This window comes from Cynoglossus semilaevis, chromosome 19, assembly GCF_000523025.1.
Source record: "Cynoglossus semilaevis isolate Cse_v1.0 chromosome 19, Cse_v1.0, whole genome shotgun sequence".
NCBI lineage: Eukaryota > Metazoa > Chordata > Actinopteri > Pleuronectiformes > Cynoglossidae > Cynoglossus > Cynoglossus semilaevis.
In genome coordinates this window covers 12,532,807-12,552,002 of record NC_024325.1, presented here as the reverse complement: position 1 = coordinate 12,552,002, position 19,196 = coordinate 12,532,807, and the positions used below count along the sequence as shown (strand labels likewise).

The following is a 19,196-nucleotide window of genomic DNA, read 5'->3' as shown; positions in this document are numbered from 1 at the left end:
CTCACATTCTCAGTGCTGAAAAAGCCAAATGTCAGTTTATGTTGTAAAGTCTAAATTAATGGCTCTAAAAAATGTGTGAAACATCAGCCTAACAGTTGGACATTTGATGTGTTTATAACAGACTTCTCATAGACAAAGGCTCCGCTGCCATATGCTCCAGTAGTTAATTACAACAAGTGTTACATTTTTCTGCCACTGAAAACCCAAGAATAAATAAATATCTGTCTAAACACAAAACAGTGTAGAAAAAAATATGGTGTAATTTGCAGCACAAGCAGTAAAGTACCGAGTGTTTGACGAAAGCAAAAAACTTCTAAATTCTAAATTCTGCCTGTGACACGGGGGAGTGGGGAAACGGCCATGGACTGTTGACTGGGGTCGACCTCCGAATCCCCGCTCTGCAGGATACACACTGTACTGTCCCGCTACTGCTGCGGCTGCTGCGGCTGCTGGATCTTAAAACCACAGACCTCAGCAGCTGCCCTCTGACTCTGACGTGATGTCCACTGTGTATGAAAAGTGTTGGGAAAAGTAACTTGTGTTTATAGTATTTTGGGTCAGACTGTACCTTGTGTGGAAAAACTATAGGCAGTAGAGTAGTGGCTTGATGGGATCACGCTGAAGGTTCTGTGTTCGAGTCCTCCTGGTCCACAGGTTGGGGTCTGTCAGGAAGGTGGTCTCTGTTACAGACTGTGACACATCACTACGCTGACTCCTGCTGAGGAACGTGACCCTTATATTGATAGTCGCAGAGTGAGTGATGATAAGTCCTCACTACTTTCTGAAGTTGGGTTTGTAGTAGGAGGACTGCTGGTTAAAATCCCAGAAGAAAAGAAATGTTTAACCCTTGTACTCCATAATCTTTTGACATCACTGATCACACAGCCTTGTGTAATTTTAAGTTATTTGACATAAAAAGTGTTGCGTTTCCGTCGATGTGAACCTTTTGTCATCAGTTGTTTGTGAGTTTCCCCTGGAGAGTAAACCTGCTTCTCCCAGCATGTGTCAGGAGATAATATCACTCGCTCTGCTTCCTCCCGCTCCTCCGCAGCTGCCTGACTCCACATTATATCCAGCACAGTTGTTTCACATTTAAAATGGCTGAGTCAGGAGGCGGCGTCGCCCCGTGGCACGAACTGTTTTCCACCTGCGCTCTGTTCTCATTTTGCTGGCGACTTCTCTGCAGTTACAACACTGTCTAGTCAACGCTGCACACGTAGGCAGGAAACGAGGAACCAACGTTTCCTACAGCGTAAATACGTGGATAAAAATAAAGACTTCAACAAAGGGACACAAGGACAAATAGTAAAATCTTAAAACAGAAATGTTGTAATTGCTGTCATTTAAATGGTTATCTTTACTGTTGAGAGATAAAACCTTAAATAGACTGGAAATTGCTGCAGTAAAAACAAAACGATAAAAGGTGTAAAATGACCAAAAGTCCTTCATTTGTTTCCTGCAAAAATAATACTACTACTAAAAATACTAATAGTATGAGATATTTTAGCTCACTGAAGAAATATTATAATTATTATTAAGAATACAATGTTGTCCTTCAGGTTGAGACTGCATTTGTTTATTTTAAGTTCCAAAGTATCTCCCCTCCTCTTCCTCTTCCTCCTTCTCCACCTCTTTCTTCTTCTTTGTCTTTTTCTGCCCTTTTTCCATGAAAGATCTTTCCAAATGAGTGAGTCTTTAACACAGCAGCCTCTGTGACGCATTAATCACTTGGCTGCTAACCCTCGTCTCTCTCATACATTTCACACACACACACATACGGTAACCTGTGACTCGTGTACACAAAGCCATGCACTGACGCCACCACTGTGTAATATGAACACGTGTCAGTGAACACAACCTGAACAAGCAGATATGTAAAAAGCACACGCAGCGTGCACGCGCAGCTTACATGATTCTTTATACAACACCGACTCCCCCCACCCCCACCTCATCCATTCTTCCATCCTGCCATGGCTCCAACATGACCCTCCATTTTACCCATCATTAGCGTCACAAGTCGACATCCACGTTCCTTCCGTCTGTCCCTCCCTTCTCTGCTTCCCTCCTACTTCCCCTCCTTCCTCCCTCGCCGCTTTTCTGTTTACCCCTTGATTTCTCTATTTGAATCCAGTCAGTTTCTGCCTCCCTCACCCCCCCACCCCTCGGCCCCCTGTCTCTGAGCCAGTGCAGGTGTATGAAAGACAGAGGGGAGGCGAGTTAAAGCGATAGGGATGGGAAAGGGAGGAATGTCTGCTTTTTACATGGTAATTTGCAGGAAATCATATGTAAAATGATGCACAGAGATTATGTAACAGGGCTGTGGGAGGAGGTGAAGAGGAGGCAGCGTTTCCTGACAGTTAAAGGAGCAGCTTTGATTTATCAGAAGACAATAATCCAGGCTCCTGTTGGTTATAGCAGTGTATTAAGTTTTTATGGTGACACTAAAGTTTGGAAACGTTTACACCACTGAGGTTTTTTTTTTTTCTCACACCTCCAGGCGAACTTGTTGATATTAAAACAAATTAAACCTTATAATTGGTAATATTTTATCTTATAATATAAGACGTCTCTGTGTACATTCGCTGGTTGTACACCAGACATTGAATTGTGCTGCATTTGCTGTCTTTCGTTTGCATTGTTTGTTTGTTTTTTTTTTGCCCTTCATTTTAGCTCCTTAGCGTAAGTCAGACTCTGCTGGTGTTTTGTGGGTCCTGGGTCTTGGCATTTCCACTGTGTTAGCAAAGATGAGGGACAGGTAGAGTATGTGAATTCCAACCTACGTCGAAAATCATGTTTCGTTTTACCGTAGGATCTCAATCCTAATAACTGTCTGTTTTCCTTTCCAAGTTTTGGGAAGCTTTTTGGGAAGCTTTTTAACTATCCGTGCTACCTTTCACTTTGGTTGTTTATAATCAAGCTGAAATTCGGTTGCCAACATAGTCTTGGCCATTAATAGACCTAGACAAATTGACCTTTTTGTTTTAAAGATCACAGGCCTTTTTATCACAATGAGATCAAGGTATTCAGCGTTGGTCTATTATGGATTACAAAGCTGAGTAGACAGTAAGAGAGGACATTGTCATGGCATCAGGATACTAAGGACTGTTATTTATAAAAAATAAAAAAAAGACTGACTGGAAGTGCTTGACATTTATTATTGGTTGCAGAAAAGTCAGACAGCCTGTCATTTCTTCTTCTGCCTCTTCCTTGTCTCAGCAGACACAGGAAGTGAGGTAGAGAAACACACAGCTGCCACAGACAGAGAAATATTTATACTTTTTGTACTCGGACATCCAGTCCTGTTTATTCCACAGTCTTTGCAGAATCTGCTCCTACCAAAGCAGTAGGTACAGTGTGTTCAAACCCTGGTCTGTTGTTGCAACACATTTTTAACATACAGTATTTAATAGTGCTAAGTTAATGCGATGATTTGCCTTAGTGCTAAATGCTAACGTTCTTTCCTTTTTGGGCTCCATTTTAATTGAGTCATTTAGCTTTTTTTTTTTTAGCATTAGGTTTTTTTTCCTACCTTTCCTTTAGTTATTCCTGCGCTCATTATCAGTCATCCCTCAGGTGATATGAAACTATGACGCTTTTTGTGGGGGGTTAGGTATTCTTTAGCTAATTGTTCTCTTAATTAAGTTGACCTCAGTCATTTGTGTTTCCCTGTTAGTTCATTTGCAGCTTCAACTGTTGTAACCTCAGCCTGCCCTCGTGTCAACAGAAAAATGATACTAAATATATTTAAAAGACATGTTTTTAAATTTAATAATATAACAAATGACTGTTATAATTGTTTTTATTTAATAATGTTCAACTGAATTCGCTAATACGCAGTGCAAATACGTGTGATGAGTCTCATAACAACACATTTTTTCAATGTCAAATATCCCCATGTAGTTATTCAGACTGTACAACACTTAAAAACAAAACAAGAATGAAATACTGTACAGAGAGACATTACATTTCAAGGTCAGTGTGTTAATTTGAAAATATTTAATCATGCCAGAAATTATTCTCTTGACATTAGGATTAATTGACTTCATTTAAGATAAGAAATTCTGAAAAGAATTAGGGAGAAAAAAAAAAAAACAGTGTTGGTCTTTACTGACAGGTCGTGTCGATAAATGCTTCACTGTTATCTTACAGTACATTGTTACGTGCTGCCCACTAGGGCTCTATAAAACAATAGTCTGCTCACTAACATCTACAATAAAGACACACAAAACATCAATAATAGAACAATAGTCATTCAGCAGAGTGTGTAAATCTTTATCTGTATAAAGAATAACAAAAGGCGAAAAAAAAGATTTGTTGTGTTGACGTGTTTCTCCATCTGTCAGTGCTGCGCTTATAAATAGTTTCTTTAGACAGAGGACTCTTCGTCTACACAGTGGCCAGAATTTTTTTTTTCTTTTTTTAACATATCTGACATTGTAAAGATTATCTATAAAACTTGAAGTGCTACAAGCAACCGTGTTGTTTCAGTAGTCAACTGTGAAAGGAGTTGACATTTATAAAGTATTGTTCCAATACAGCAATTCATTAAGATCTGACTAGGTTTTATCTACTTTTAATTATAGACGATTAGAAATTTAGATTCTACAAATCTACAAAAAAATTCTGTGTTTGCATGCCCATGGACTGCAGTAAAAAAGTCTTAGAAATGGACCATTTATTGCTCCATTGTCATTGGCTGATTCTAACCAACACCAAAACACACTTCACACCCTGTACAACAGTTGTAACGTCAACAGTCGACTGTCAGACTCCCAGCCCTGTGGTAGACCGATCACTCCGCTGCCCCAGCAGTATCATTTCTCATGAATTCCATCTGTCATATCTTTTTGAACTTCTCTGAAAAGTCGTAGCCAACACATGGATTAACCAGGCGGTCCCCCCCAGCCCCCTTCCATCCCCCCTTCAAATCCTCCAAGAGGGATTCCACCGTTTGAAGTGGTCAGGCCAGACACGAATCCTGACCTTTTCTTCACTGCTTTTGGCTGTCGCTCGTCTGTTCTCAGACAGCGTTCACACAGCCAGCGGCTGAAGGACTTGCTCTCCTCACACAGATGGTGGCAGAAATGAGAGTTTTTGTCTTTTTTTTTTCTTTTCTATTCCACCCACTGTGACCTTGAATACATTTAGAAAATGCAAAGTCAGGTTTTTTTCACTTTTGATGTCTTTTAGAAGGTTTGTCCTCCTTTGGGGCCATAATTGATATGCAGGCAAAAACAAGGGGTTTGACACATAATTGAATTGTTCTCTTTGAACAACTGGAAAATCATCTTCGAACTGAAGGATCAGGAGTTTAATTGACCCCTGACACAAGTTAAATATATATATATATATATATAATATATTTAATATACCCAATCTAGAAGGGTTATATTGTATATTTCTAGCTTTGTTTCTTGTGGATAAGAGTATCTTTAGTGGTGTTGATATGCTGTGAAAATCCAAACTCTGTTCATACGTTATACAGTCATGACGTTGTTATTTTTTTTTTGTTTTGTAGCTAAAACAAATTACCCTTCCCTGCAGTGATAATGCCCTACATTGTTCCAATGAAGGGGTTACTGAAAAATCAACACCTTGCAGTAGACACGCGAACACATACAATCAGACGTGGGGTGTGAAAACATGCTCTCAGACTCAAATCATACACTGGAACAAACGAACAAAATAAGAAAATGGTTATAAGTTGTTTGCAAAGCATCAAAATGTCAGAGAAATGAATATCTCAACTAAAAATGCATGTTAAACATTATGGAAAAAACAAAACAAATACAACAAAAATTGATACCGCTAGTACAGATATGGAGAGATAGAGATAAAGTGACAATCAGTCTGCTGCTCCCAGTGGTTCGTTAGGCCAAGTGCAACATCTACAGACGGAATCCAGGTCTCTTTAAGAACATACCTGAGATTAGGTCGTCCACAGTTTTGTAGCCACATCAAATTGAGTTCTTTATTAAAATCTTGAGCGGCCAATGTGATACATGTGCACACTGACACATGCACATGTATCTGAGCGCGTCTGAGCCTCGGGCTAGCTTTGTACAGCCGGGTGTGCTGTCTCTTTGTCTGACAGCTTTAATCTGGGACTGGCTGCTTCACTTTTTGACACAGATGGCAGAAGGATGAAGTCTAGCCATCGCCACGGGCCAAATATGTTTTTGGCCACGGAAAAAGAAATAAAAATTTGAGAAACACGACACTGGATGGAACTTATAAGTCGCGGACTGGTATAAAAGTAATGGCAAGCGACGCTGCCTCACAGTGAGAAGGTTCTGGAGTCTGTTCATTCGTCCTGCCAACGGAGAGTTTAGTCCGAGTACAGAAGAATGTGAAAAGACGAGTAGAAAATTTATATTATGACAAAGTTTGGTTCTTGAACAATCAGTACCTTTGGTCAGTAAGTTGATTGATTTTTTATCATTTTAGTTTGGTTTTTCTAGCCGCAACGTTTGCCAACAGGAAATTAAAAGTAATATTTATTGGTAAAGTTAAAAAATTAAATCCAAACACAAGTCTATAGTCAGTACAAATCAGCATATTTTGCCTCATGGCTGCTGTTCTTCTCTACGGTTTTTACACCTCATTAATAAAAAGGTAGAACAATATAGTAAAAGTACAGATATGCCACATAAAACAGCAGGTTATCTCTATGGACTTTGGTGCGGGAGAGAAACCAGGTCTCAAACTTCTGTTCACAGTAAGAGAAAATATCAAGTGGTGATAAAGAAAAAACATCCGAGACTTCATCAAGCGCACATCGTTGTGGGGGGCCCTAAGTCAAATGGATTAAATTAGTTTCAATTCTTTGCTGTGGGAGTGAGCGTGTCAGAGGTTGGCGCTCAGTCACCACTGGTGTCAACATGTCCCAGATTCACACTCTAAAAAGCCTGAGCCTTAACCGGATACAGGGGCTACGTGTTCATCCACGACGAATACAATCTATCTGTCCATTAAAGGTTTATTGTTGGACATGTCACAGAGTGGAATAAAAAAAGATTGCACCAACCAAACACCATTGTCTGGTCAAATCACAGCTGTTGTCCATGAGAGCGGAGCAGGGATGAGTGGCGTGTGGTGTTTGGAGGTGTTGTGTGTGTGCAGAACAAAGGATGATGACACAGAGTGAATGTCAGCACAGCCCAGTATTTTTAGTCTCAAAGGCCCAGGTGACTGACATCAGCTGTCACCCTCCTCCCCCGTCCCTCCCCCCGTGTCACCTCAGGCCTATTCACAGCAGTCATGTGTGAATATGGACACGTGTAAGAGAAGGGTATCAGGAATCTGGGCTTTGATTGATACCTTTGTTGAGTTTGGGCATTTTTGGATGGAGTGCACCTTAAAAAAAAAAAGGAAAAAACATTTTTGTTTCTGGTTGATCTGAGGGTCAAGGTTGTTGTTGTCAGTGACTCTGGCAACTTCTGGACGATTTCACACAGTTATTATCAGGGTTTTCTCCATCTTGGCTCCCAAGAACAACAACAACCAATCACAGCTGAGGAGTCATGAATTCTAAAATTTAGATAAATACAATTGGCCAAAATAGGAAATATTTATATGTGGTTAAACAGTGAAGCGCTTGTATTTTTTTGCAATTGTATTTAGGCTCCAGTCATTTCAATGATATGGGTTCGAATCCTATCTGGTTCCATAGTGTAGCGGGTATTATACGACTATTTGGTTCAGTACTTGATCAAGAACGGACATACTGTATTTCCGTGGTCCAGATTAAGGCCACCACTCCCAGTTTCCTGTAGCTTTTCATTATTCTTCTGCCTTTGTCGTCTTTGGTCGACTGTTTTGCTGCTGTTTTACCCTCTGAGTGGGGGTCTCTGTGTGTTTGTGTCCCGTAGAAAAGTAGGTGATGGTAGTGTGTTAGTGAGTGAATGCACAGTATGCAATGGGAATAAAACAAATGGAGTGATGGATTTAAATATTTGGAGAGAATGTATTAAGTGCAGCTCAGGAAACCAAATTATACAGTATATTACTCCCACCTTATCTGATGTGCCATTACCATAATTCCTATTTCAGTTATGAGTTTCATGCTGCAGTGGAGGGCTGTCAGCAGTAACTAAAAGCTTCACTGCTAGACTATTGTTATTACCAAATGTATAACTAGCCTTGTCCTTTTGCCCCGGAGCTGAAAAAGTAATATTTGATCCTGAATCACTCCTTCAACCAGTTGTATCAGTCTTTAGAAAGCCTTATGTGAAATAAAAATGTAAATGCTGGCAATCTGAGTCAAAGGGAGTCAGGGTTATTGAAATCGTAAGTGGTTGAATTTTAATATTGTGTTTTCAAGGTTTGAAAAATAAGCAGGGGCTTTGAATGAAGTGCTTCAAATGGCATTGAAAAAGCTGGGATTTGAAAAAGGAAAATTATAAGATTATGAGATTTGAAAAAGGAAAATTATAAGATTAAAAAAAAACACACTTTCATTAATGTGCTTTATCACCCTAACCTGCTGCAGGTTTAATGCAGTTCTCTTCTTTATTTGAGTTATTAGCACATGTATAAAGCTAACAAGTTTGCCATTGTTAAATATCTTGCACTATGAAAAGTCACTTTTTTTTATCATTTATGTTGTGTTTTCTTTTAAACAACATCCTGGAATAAGTTGCACTGGAAAAGGAACACAGCTTTGTGTTTCCAGTACATCACAAGCCAATTTAATGAAAGGTTAAGCAAACATTTAATCATTATTAAAGGTCATTTACTCTCACCCTCACTGGCAGGCTGCAGCTAACCTTTCTACATCTTTTAAAGGACCATGTCGGAGCTTTTGGATGTACAGTATAAATAACTACATGGAATAAAACGCCATCAATCAATCATGGGCAAGTTTAATTACCCTTATATGTCAGTTTACAACCAAGGGCAATTATTCCATTTCAGAATTGTGGTAAGGAAGGGAGTGAACATGTTTTAGGACTGACTCCTCAAGGTGATTCCAAGGTGCGTAGCACTGATTGGCCTTGAATAATTGATGGCCAAATAAATGAAGCTGAACCGTCATATTGAGGAGTCGTACCTGAGATGTGTTCAGTGTGTTGTCTTTGTACGAATCACACACAAGTATAACACAGTTGTTTTCAGTACGAACAGTAGAGAAGGAACAAAAGAAGAGCCAAACACGTGTTGTGGGTTTTTTCGTGTCTTGTTAAGACACAAAGTGCTTTAGAAATAAAAACCAATATAATTACAGAACATAGATCCTGAACACTTTGGAGATATTCTATATCTTCTAACTCATCCAGGCTCAGAATATCCTCATGGTCTGGATGGACCACCTTGTTTAATCCGCAGCCTGCCCCAGTGACCTGACCCAGAATAAGCTGTGGGAAATGGAGGATGGATGTTTGGTTTGAGGTTTAGGAGTTCATAGGACAAATGGGGAAAATTCCAATTTCTTTTTGGCCCTAATGTGTCTGTCTGCAGGCTCAAGGCCTGGTTTGGGAACTGAACATTGCTTTTTCTGGTGCATTCAATAGAAACACTGGGAAATTCATACCTATCATAGAGTTTTACCTATCTTTGGTTGATAATCCAGTACCCAAACCGCTTAGAAAAATTAGAATTTTTTTTATAATTTTGACTAAATATTTTTTTAATAATTCTTTGAGGTCATATTGCACAGTCTTTATCTTCCAGGCATATTTTTTGTGTTGTTGCATAATGTTCAACTTATTTTAAACTAAATTTAAGGTCTTCTTTACCTAAAGAATACCCAGGAAATGTGAAAATGATTTGTAGAAATTGTTTTTATCCATCATCATAATTGTCAGAATAACAATAGCAGTAACAATAATAGTTCAATAACTGTCAACTGTTCAGATTAGCAAAAGCTCTTTTTTTTCCTGCTCTAATCATGGTAATAAGGATAAAAACAGAAGAAAATGTAACTTTTTCAAAGTTAAAAAACAGCTGTATTTGCACATTTGAAACATCTTTTGGCTGCGATGTGTCAGAAGTGCTTTTCCCTACGACCCCTGACAGTGTCCTGGGAGGCCGTGGCACATGGTCGGTGTTGGCCGTTAATTAACTCCCTCCCGCCTCGACCGTACCGTCTTCCTGCATGTCAGACTTGTTTATTTTGCACAACAGGAACAATTATGTAGCTGACAAGGCAGCCTCTGTTTGAAGCCTTTTGCTATAGCTTCAGCGGCTAACAACGTGGCCAGGCGGTCGGCGCACAGTACCCTGCTGCTGCCTTGTAACCTTCAGAGGATGCCTTGAAATGCGCTTTGTAGTATGTTAGCGTATTATCATCAGCAGATGTCCAACCCCACCGCCCGCCCCTGCACATCTTTGAAAAATGAGGTTCCGTCTTGAATATTAAAGACAGCAGGGTTCATTTATTTAGGGGGATGCGTTCGGGGCCTCGCGGGGATGCTGATTTGAATCTCCTTCGTTAAGCTGTCTATCCTTATCTGTCAGCATCAGAGGATGCAATTTCTCCCTTCTCACCTCATCCTCCTCCTCTCCTAAATGGCAGGGATACTTAGAAGGTGCTTGACAACGAAGGTATGCAAATTAGCTGTTGATGGTTTCACATTTTATTCTAGTTCATTTCAATTCTTAGCCCCGGGTCCATCTCGGAGTTGGTCTCCCTGAGATTCTTTTTGCTGTCTTATTTTTCTGTACAAATGTGAGAATTATTCTGAAAACATTATCCATTTTCATAAGGTTTCTCTCGACCTTAACAGCCATTTCAACCCGCAGTGTCGAGGAGTAAAATTAGCAATTCACACCTCATTATTCAGTCTTGCATTTTGCTGTAAAGGTGTAACACATGCACATGAGCAAATCCCAGATGTATTTAAAATACATCTCATATAAAATAATTTGTAATTTTGCAGTGATCATTTTCTCCCCCCTCCCCCCCCCCCCCCCCCCCCCCCCCCACACCCCTCACCCCTCTCTAAATGCCTTTTCCTCTGAGAGTCGTTGTGAGAGCTGCAGTTAATCCCACTTTATTGTAAGAGTGAACGTGAGCGTGGATGGTGGTTTGTCTCTTTGAAGTTTTAAACTAAGGATAATGTTTGCAAATTTGGTGTCTTCCCTCTGGAGTTTACCATTTGTATACAATGGAAAATCTTTGAAGCTGAGAATTAAACCAGTGCTGACTAACTGACTACTGTATGTATAAAAAGTGGCCAAAGCTGAGTGGTTGAGAAAGTGAAACACCCAGGAAAAAGTTCCCTTTGTACCAAGTCTTGTATATTTCAGTAGTTCTTAGCCAACATTAGCCATATTTGTCTAATAGCATTTTATCTATTTCTTTGTTATGCTAATTCTTCATACATTCAATCAGTGATACAGAACCAAAAATATGTCTTGGGATGCTGACCAGATATGATTTGCCGTTGGCAAGCAAGTAAACAAAATTTCACAGCTTAGACATTAGCCATATTTGTCTAATAGCATTTTATCTTAGTTTAGGTTTTCAGGGTTTTTTTTTCTTTTTTTAAAGCCTTTTGGTACGCACCTGGAAATTCAGAAAACACTTTTTGTATCAAAAGAAAATTTTAAAACATATTTTTGCTATAATGTGTTCAAACACAGTTGTATCAAAGTGTTTTTGTTCTTGTTCAGCTTGGAAAACACACCACGTTTACTCATTCTGATGGCCTCCTCACATCTGGTGGTAACTGACGTGTCCTTGTCTTTGTTCCCCAGTGGTGAGTCAGAACCTGGTGACAGACAACGTGTCAGTAGTGGAGGGCGACATGGCGATCATCAGCTGTCGGGTGAAGAACAACGACGACTCTGTGATACAGCTGCTCAACCCCAACAGGCAGACGATTTACTTCCGAGACCTGAGGCGTGAGTATTGTGCTGTACTACTTACTTCTGTCAGTGGAGCAGTGTAACCTGTCCAATGAAGTATTTCCTTCTAACAGTATGAGGAACTTTGAGTACCAACAATACATTTCAAGAACCTGAACTGCTCTCTTGGTTCACACAGTGAAAGTACCATAAAGTGGTATTAGATACAAAAAAAACCATTATGATGAATCCTTTAAATATATGTCGCGGTTAGGCTAGCATCAGTCTTTAAAACTTCGGTCACTGCCCTCCTGTTTTCACAAAGCTAAATCTCTCTAGTTTAATTTTGTAAAACTTAATCTCACGCGGCTTAAATACATCCTGGATCACATAACGCTGGGCTGTCACGGACAGCGGGAAGGATTTACACTGCACCACCGTCGTGTCTGCTGTGATTGATATCTAATGTGTTTAATTATAGTCTGAAGCTGTTTGATACGATCAGATGACATGGAAATCCATCTTACTGATGCGTTTATTTATCTCGTCTTTCACTGCTTCATTTTGCAGCCAACTGTAAAATTAGACAGACGGTTGATAAATTAATGCAAATATACAGTGTCATCAATACAGTGTTTGGTTGAACAGCCGTGTGTGAGCTAAACATGAGCAGCCAGTGAAGGTGCGGAGTCTTAGAAAAGAACATGTATTACTTTTAAGGCAGGTCTACACTTGTGGGGTAGGTTTGAAACGTTGTGTTACTTTTAAGGCAGGTCTACACTTGTGGAGGTTAACCTTTGCTACTTTTGGGCTAATAATTAGCCTTTTCACCTCATTTATCTCCATGCTTACTTTATTTATCTATAGATTGTTTTACGTGTTGTGACTATTTGTGGCCTTGCTTATTTTGCTTCCTTTTGACATTTACATTTTTGCACATCCTTATTTAAATTTTTTTTAAATGTCTGACTCAATTGGAAACTTTATTTTCCAATATGTTCATAGGCTCCTCCATTAGGCTTAGGGTTTTCATTTAATGAGAACACACTTTCTAAAATTGTTAAACTTCACCTTACTTGGACGATATCAGTCCTGTGGTTATTAAGCTACTGTAAACTTTATTAAATACCATCAACATCAATGCTCCTCCTGTAAAAACACCAGGTGTTTGTTTTTGTTCTTTTGGTTTTTTTTTTGTTTTGTTTTGTTTTTTTGTCTTTCTATTCTGTCCACTTACCATGCTGGCCGTCATCTCTTCTGGACCCTGCCAGGATTTGGTCCCTGTGCTTGTCTGCAGCATGTTGACCTCAGTGAAACATAAAGTAGCCCTTTGTTTCTATATGTGTATCAAATATAAATCTCAGAGTGAGCAGATGTTGTTTTGAAAGACCCATATGTTTCCAGACTTGTTGTTTAAGCGTTCCTCTGGGCAGGTTGCACAGTTCCTCAACCCTACATCCAAAAACACATGTTCACTGGTGTACAAACCATGTGTGTAAGTAGTAGTAGTTAGTAGTGTAGTACTAACAGTTTCCTGTCAAAGTAATGGTACGCACCAAGCTGTTGATTTTAAGTTGCAGACAGCAAATAGAAGCGTAGCTATAAAGCCAAACTGCAGACAAAAGTTAGGTACTGTATATGATTTATTTCTGAAGTAGGCCAGCAACATCCAAGCAGTGGTGATTACTGTTTGAATGTCTTCCTGTATTCTGAGACACACAAACACACACATTCAAATTAGCTGTTGGAAAAGTGAGGTTTTAAAAGTAGGATTGATTTTTTTATATGTATATTAAATTTGCAGAGTTTGTTATTCTCTCTGTAATGATTCTAATCACAGAGCAACGCTGCAATCAGTACATCAAACTCCAGCAGTGCTTGTTGCCTGGATTAGCTATTAACGTGTCATGAAACAAATGCTGCCAAACACGACTTCACCTGAAATGAGTCGCTCCACCACTGATGTGGAATCATTTAAGCTCCGGCTCACTCTGTTAGCTACTACAACTCTCACTGCTCTTTCAGTCTGACCTGCGGAAAACCTTCAGTGCGTGTGCATGTGTGTGCATGTGTGTGAGCGGTGTTCTAACCCCACTCCCACACACGGGCGCTAAAACACAGATGTTTCCTGCAGCATCTAATAAGAAAACAAAATTAGAAGGTAATGCTGTGTTTTACTTCAAATTAAATGTAATTTTCACACCCACCTCTCATTGCTGGTTAGCAACCCATGCTTGAAATTCTACAATTTAAGCCTGTAATAGTTAGCTTTACACACACATTAAAACCTGGGTTGAAAACGGCTCTGTCTCCTGGTGACAATAGCTATCACCTGGACTGAATTAAAATGTGAATTTCAGAGCCTCGTTCTAGTGTTTATTGGAACACTTCTGCCTCCACGCTAACCTGCCTCTTCTGTGGGTCTGTGCACCCATGGTTTTACAAACGTTGGAAAGAAGAACCTTGAAAACCTCCACAGTTTGACACTTACAGTTTTATTGAATAGAAACTGACTGACAAGCATAAGATGTAACATTTCTTCCTGAACTTGACCCAGTGTCAGGGACACGGTCTTGTTTACAATGTTTTGTAACAGCTAAAGAGAGTAATTCTAGGCTAACGTGTAGTTATCATGTTAGCCAAGTGATTTAAACCATTTAAACCGTTTGATTTTTTGTGTTTATTTTATATTTCTTCTGATATTCTCCTATTTCTTGGCTTTTACCGTTTTAATTATCTCAAAAACATTTAAGCATTTAAGATAATATTTGTACTATTATAGAATATAATTCATAATGATAAGATTCATAATGAATGCAGTTTTTGGTTTTTTGCCAAGAACATTTTTAGAGATAAGGAATTAGACTTGTATATTGGTGCCTTAAAATAAAATAAATTTGAATGTAAAGAATATGTACAGTCAAAGCCAACATTACTTATACTGTCTGAGTTCACTGATGTGAGTGTAATGTTGTAGCTGTAGCTGTATTATAGCCTGGTCAATAGGCTGTGTTTGTGTGGGAGGCAAGGTTGCAGCACTGCTCATGATACTGACCTTAACCTTTTGACCCCTTGTATATCACACATAAGGGAGACATTAACTTAACCACAACATAGAGTGGATATTAAATTAGTGAATAATTTATTGGCTGCGGCTAATACAAAACAATCAATACACCAACTCAAATGTTTTCCAAACTACTGAATTAAAGAATATCACTTTTATAACTACATGCTGTCAGTTGGTGTTTTTTTTTATTTTTGTTTTTTTGGTACTGGAATAACATCTGACATTCTGAAGTTCGCCTGCAGATTTATTTATTTTTTCCTTGTCTCCTCTTTATCACTTCAGGTACAGAAGGCTGTTGATTTCTCTTTGCAATTCCAGTACATTTTTCATCTTTTGACCTCAACCTTTGACTAACTTAAAAGAAAACATAAAGAAAATTAATACCGTAGTATACGCCCAGGATTCAGTAGCTTGGTTACCACCTCCTAATCCTTAGAAACTTCCCAGCTTTTCATCGCGGCGAGTGTCAGGAACCCATTCACACTCGCCGCCCCCTCCACGCTCACATTTGCCGCCTTCCAAACACCAGTCAAGGGCAGGAGTCTTTGTGAGAGTTGGGTATTTATCTAGGTATTTATCGGGCTGTTGTGCCCCAGCTGTGGTGAGCCAACTCCCACAAGCCGACTGTCAAGGGCAAGGTGTTCTTCTTTGATGGAGGGGCTCTTTGATCTCCGGTGATCCCTCCCAGGCTTCTTCGCCTCAGCTGCACTGCTTCATTATGTCGGAGCCTCTAACAGGCAGCTTCCAAACAGCCCTGCCCACCCCCTACCCTTTAAATTACCATATACTACCGTCTTCCTCTGTGATTCCTCGGTGGTGGATTAGGTTTGTGAAGGCGACGTGGAGCGCAGAAACAGAAGAAGGAAAACAGAAAGTAAGGAAACCTTTGATATAGACCTGGAATCAACTCTTATAGAACAGTGGTGTCCAAAAGTCTTAAGAGACCTGTGTGTTTTTTATGGTTCCTCTGAAAGAACCTAGAACACAAGTAGTTTAGTCTAGTTCAGTGAAGTTTAATGTTCTGTTACATTTGTGCCTCCAGAGATCTTGTCTTTATTCTTGAGGTTGCATTGAACACTGATCTGAACTGTGTCCCTCCAATGACATGGCAGCTCATTTGACTTTATGACCTTTGGGTTAAATTGTCTTAAAGTGACTTTTTTGATACATTTATAAAATATAGAAAGGATGAGGCAAAAGGACTGGATTAAAGATCAGTAACCAAAGGTCTGCAGTGCTGTGTCCAGGTTTATAAGTCTTTCTGTCATGGTTGGGTGCCGTATTCTGGGTTTATGGGTTTGAACCAGTTGAGCCACAGCTAAGAAGTAAATCCTGAAAATAACAGAGTTCATAGTAAATATTGATAGGGTTGTAAAACCTGTTGTGTTCTGATGTAGGAGAAAATACTGAAGAAGTATGATGCATATTTTACATTAGTAAATACCACACAACAAAAATGTGATAAAGTATATTTAATGACAAATATTAATAATCTAGTTCTAGCATTTTAGTCATAGTTTACTGATTCAGTGTGAAGTCTGTTTAGTTGGACACAACCCTGATATACTCTCCGAAATTGAAGAAAGAGACATTTGAAGACCTTTTCTTTTTATCCTATTTAATAGCAAATGGCTGCCATCTAGTGGAAGGGTATTTAATTGTTCTGCTTTTTACTGTCGGTAGATGAATAAAGACAAATTATTTGTATTAAATAAATGTAATTTTAGAACAACAAAACTGGAGGATCCACTAATGTGCCACAGTGCAGTGGTTTGGAATCGCTCCATTTAGGTATAACAGTTTTTTTGAGTTATCTGTATAAAACCTAAAAACACAGACGGCCTGTGCACATTGTTGTTTTTAATGGAAGTCGGAAGATTTAGGATAGAAAAATGCTTCCACAAACAAATTATGGAAGTGAGCTTTAATATCTTGCTCTGCTGCTCACTGATGCAGCTGAGATGACTTTCACTTCTTTATGCTGCCTTAAATAAATGGCACATTCACATTCACCAATGTTCCACGTTCACATTGACTGTATATACGTATAACTGTGCAGCGTTGCCCTTTTTACCTCGCACTCTCACACTCTCCTGCAACAATTTACGTCTGAGAACAGGCATATTTGTGAATTCTTTACTGCAGCTTTTATTTGGCAGAGTTGTTAAGAACCAGATGCTGATGTTGCTCCTGTTAAATGACCTGTTTCATATATGAACACTGATGTTCCCATTCACAGGCACAGGTAGTGAACACCCAGCTGCTGTTGCAGCTCACACCAACATATGTTCTGTGAAATATAACTCTTTCATTTACCTCCACAGTGTAGGGCACAATACAAAATAAATGCCCCTATTATACCTGTTACAATTGATTAGATTTGCTAATTTATCAGTGTTGTGTAGCCGTCATTGCCACATATATATATATATATATATCCACAATGAAAACAAATATTTTCCTATTGTGTTTTCAGTGTTGGTTTGATAAACACATTTGCTGCTCCATGCTCGATGTTGCTCTTCAGACTTGAACAAATAAAATTCATCTTCCTCCATGGCAGATAAATTAAGTTCCAGATTGGAACAGATTGTCAGCGCTGGTAAAATATTCAACTCAATTTTTGCGTTTTTCTTCCCTCCTACCCGACAGCTCCTCATGTTGTGCACCTGTCTTTGAAGAAGCATTTTGTCAGCATTACATCTGGTTAAAGTCTCCTTGATTCTGCAATAAAACTGTGATACATTTACTGTTGTGATGCATCGGTCTGTAGGACAGAGACGTGTTTGCACCTTGGGCAGAAAAGGTAGCGTTGAGGCCTTATTTGACCTAAAAATATATCAAATGCTCTGCATGACTTTAATTACAAAAATATAATCGAAGCATGAAATGCTAATTTTATTAATCACAATTTAATGAAAATTAAATGCACAAGTAACAAGCAAAAAAAAAAGGTCCAGTAAAAACTGGCTTAAAATTAACAAATTAACAAAACAACATACCCTAAAACAACATACCCTAAAAGAAAACAAAAATTAAGATTCTTCAAGAGCTACCGGTTGAAATAGATAATAAAATGTAAACGTACACAAAAAGTGGCCAAATTTCCACAAAATTAAATTTAAACACAAACAAAAAATGTTTCCAAAAATACGACAAGCATTTACCCAAAAAAAAAAAACGCTTAGAGTTTCAAAACATTTCAAAACAAAATGGTGATTGAATTTATTTGACCTAACACACCCAAAAGTCCATCACAAAAGTGTACCATAAAAAACCACTTGGAAAAAAAAGGGGCCACATAAAATTTGTATTTGTGCCACTCTAGGCCCCTGTGCCTCAGTTTGGACAAAAATATTGATTTAATTTACGAAAGCTGAAGGGCATTTGATTTAATTTTTTTTATGTCTGCTGAGTTTGTACGCCGTCATTAGGCACATTAGTGAATAATTAGCAGGTCAGGATGATAAATGGTTTAATGATATCTGATTAAATTTAAAAGGTCATTATTTATTAAAAAGAAAACAATAAACGAATGCCAGCAAACAGACGAGATATATGAGGGCGCGGTAATGGAAATGACGCACAATCAGCATTATGTTAATTACAAAAGTAAAAGTTGTGCCTGTGCAGATGCAGATCGAATTACAGGGGCAAGAATAATGAGTGTGTTTTCCACGCTGTGCGTGCGATACATAAATAATCCTAAAGTGTGTGTGTCACCAGGTAGATTTCCGATTCTAATCCCTTCAGTCATTACTGCACCAGTCCTAGAAAAACCGATCATTCTGGGCTCAGACGTTGGACAGGCAGCGATTTCTACGCCTTGCCTAAGGAGGAGGCGGAGGAGGAAGGTTGTGAGAGTGTAATTACCCCCGCTCCACCCCTTCTCACCCACTCTGACACCCAATAATAAAACTTTGATGTGCTCCTCTCAAAAAGTAGCGGCAGCCCACTAATCACAATTGATTGCAGCCACTTAGGCGAGGCGCGCTCATCATCTCCTCACTCGTCTACGGCCGGGCTGCAGCAGAAAACTATTTAAATGGGATACAGAGAAAGACTGGAGACGAATCAAGAAAGGGGAAGGAGGAAGGAGAAGAAAGTGTGATTAATTAAAACCACACAGCGGCCACCAATGATGAGGAAGTTATGAAATAAGGACCCTGACTACCTTACATTTCAGTTTTCAAGTTTTTTTTTTTCAGTCACTTGCTGGAGTTACTGTTTTTTTTTTTTTTGTTCTTGTCAGTGAAGAGTCACTGCAGTGTGACGACTGATAAGCTGTGTTTTCACAGGTTGCCTGGAGACAAAAATTTCAGTAATTCGTAATCAG

The 19,196-nt window shown here is 39.1% G+C and overlaps 1 protein-coding gene across 8 annotated transcripts in view; it reads left to right on the top strand.

Moving 5' to 3' along the window:
• The window catches only part of cadm1a (cell adhesion molecule 1a), a 327,808-nt gene that overhangs the window by 238,206 nt on the left and 70,406 nt on the right, over nt 1-19,196 (top strand). For all 8 annotated transcript variants that reach the window (XR_001761612.2, XR_001761615.2, XR_001761614.2 and 5 more), the window contains one exon: nt 11,701-11,847. Coding sequence is in view for 2 of the 8 variants with exons in the window: in XM_017041665.2 (XP_016897154.1) it covers nt 11,701-11,847 (147 nt within the window). In the remaining 6 variants the exon portion in view is untranslated. The remainder of the gene's footprint in view (nt 1-11,700; nt 11,848-19,196) is intronic.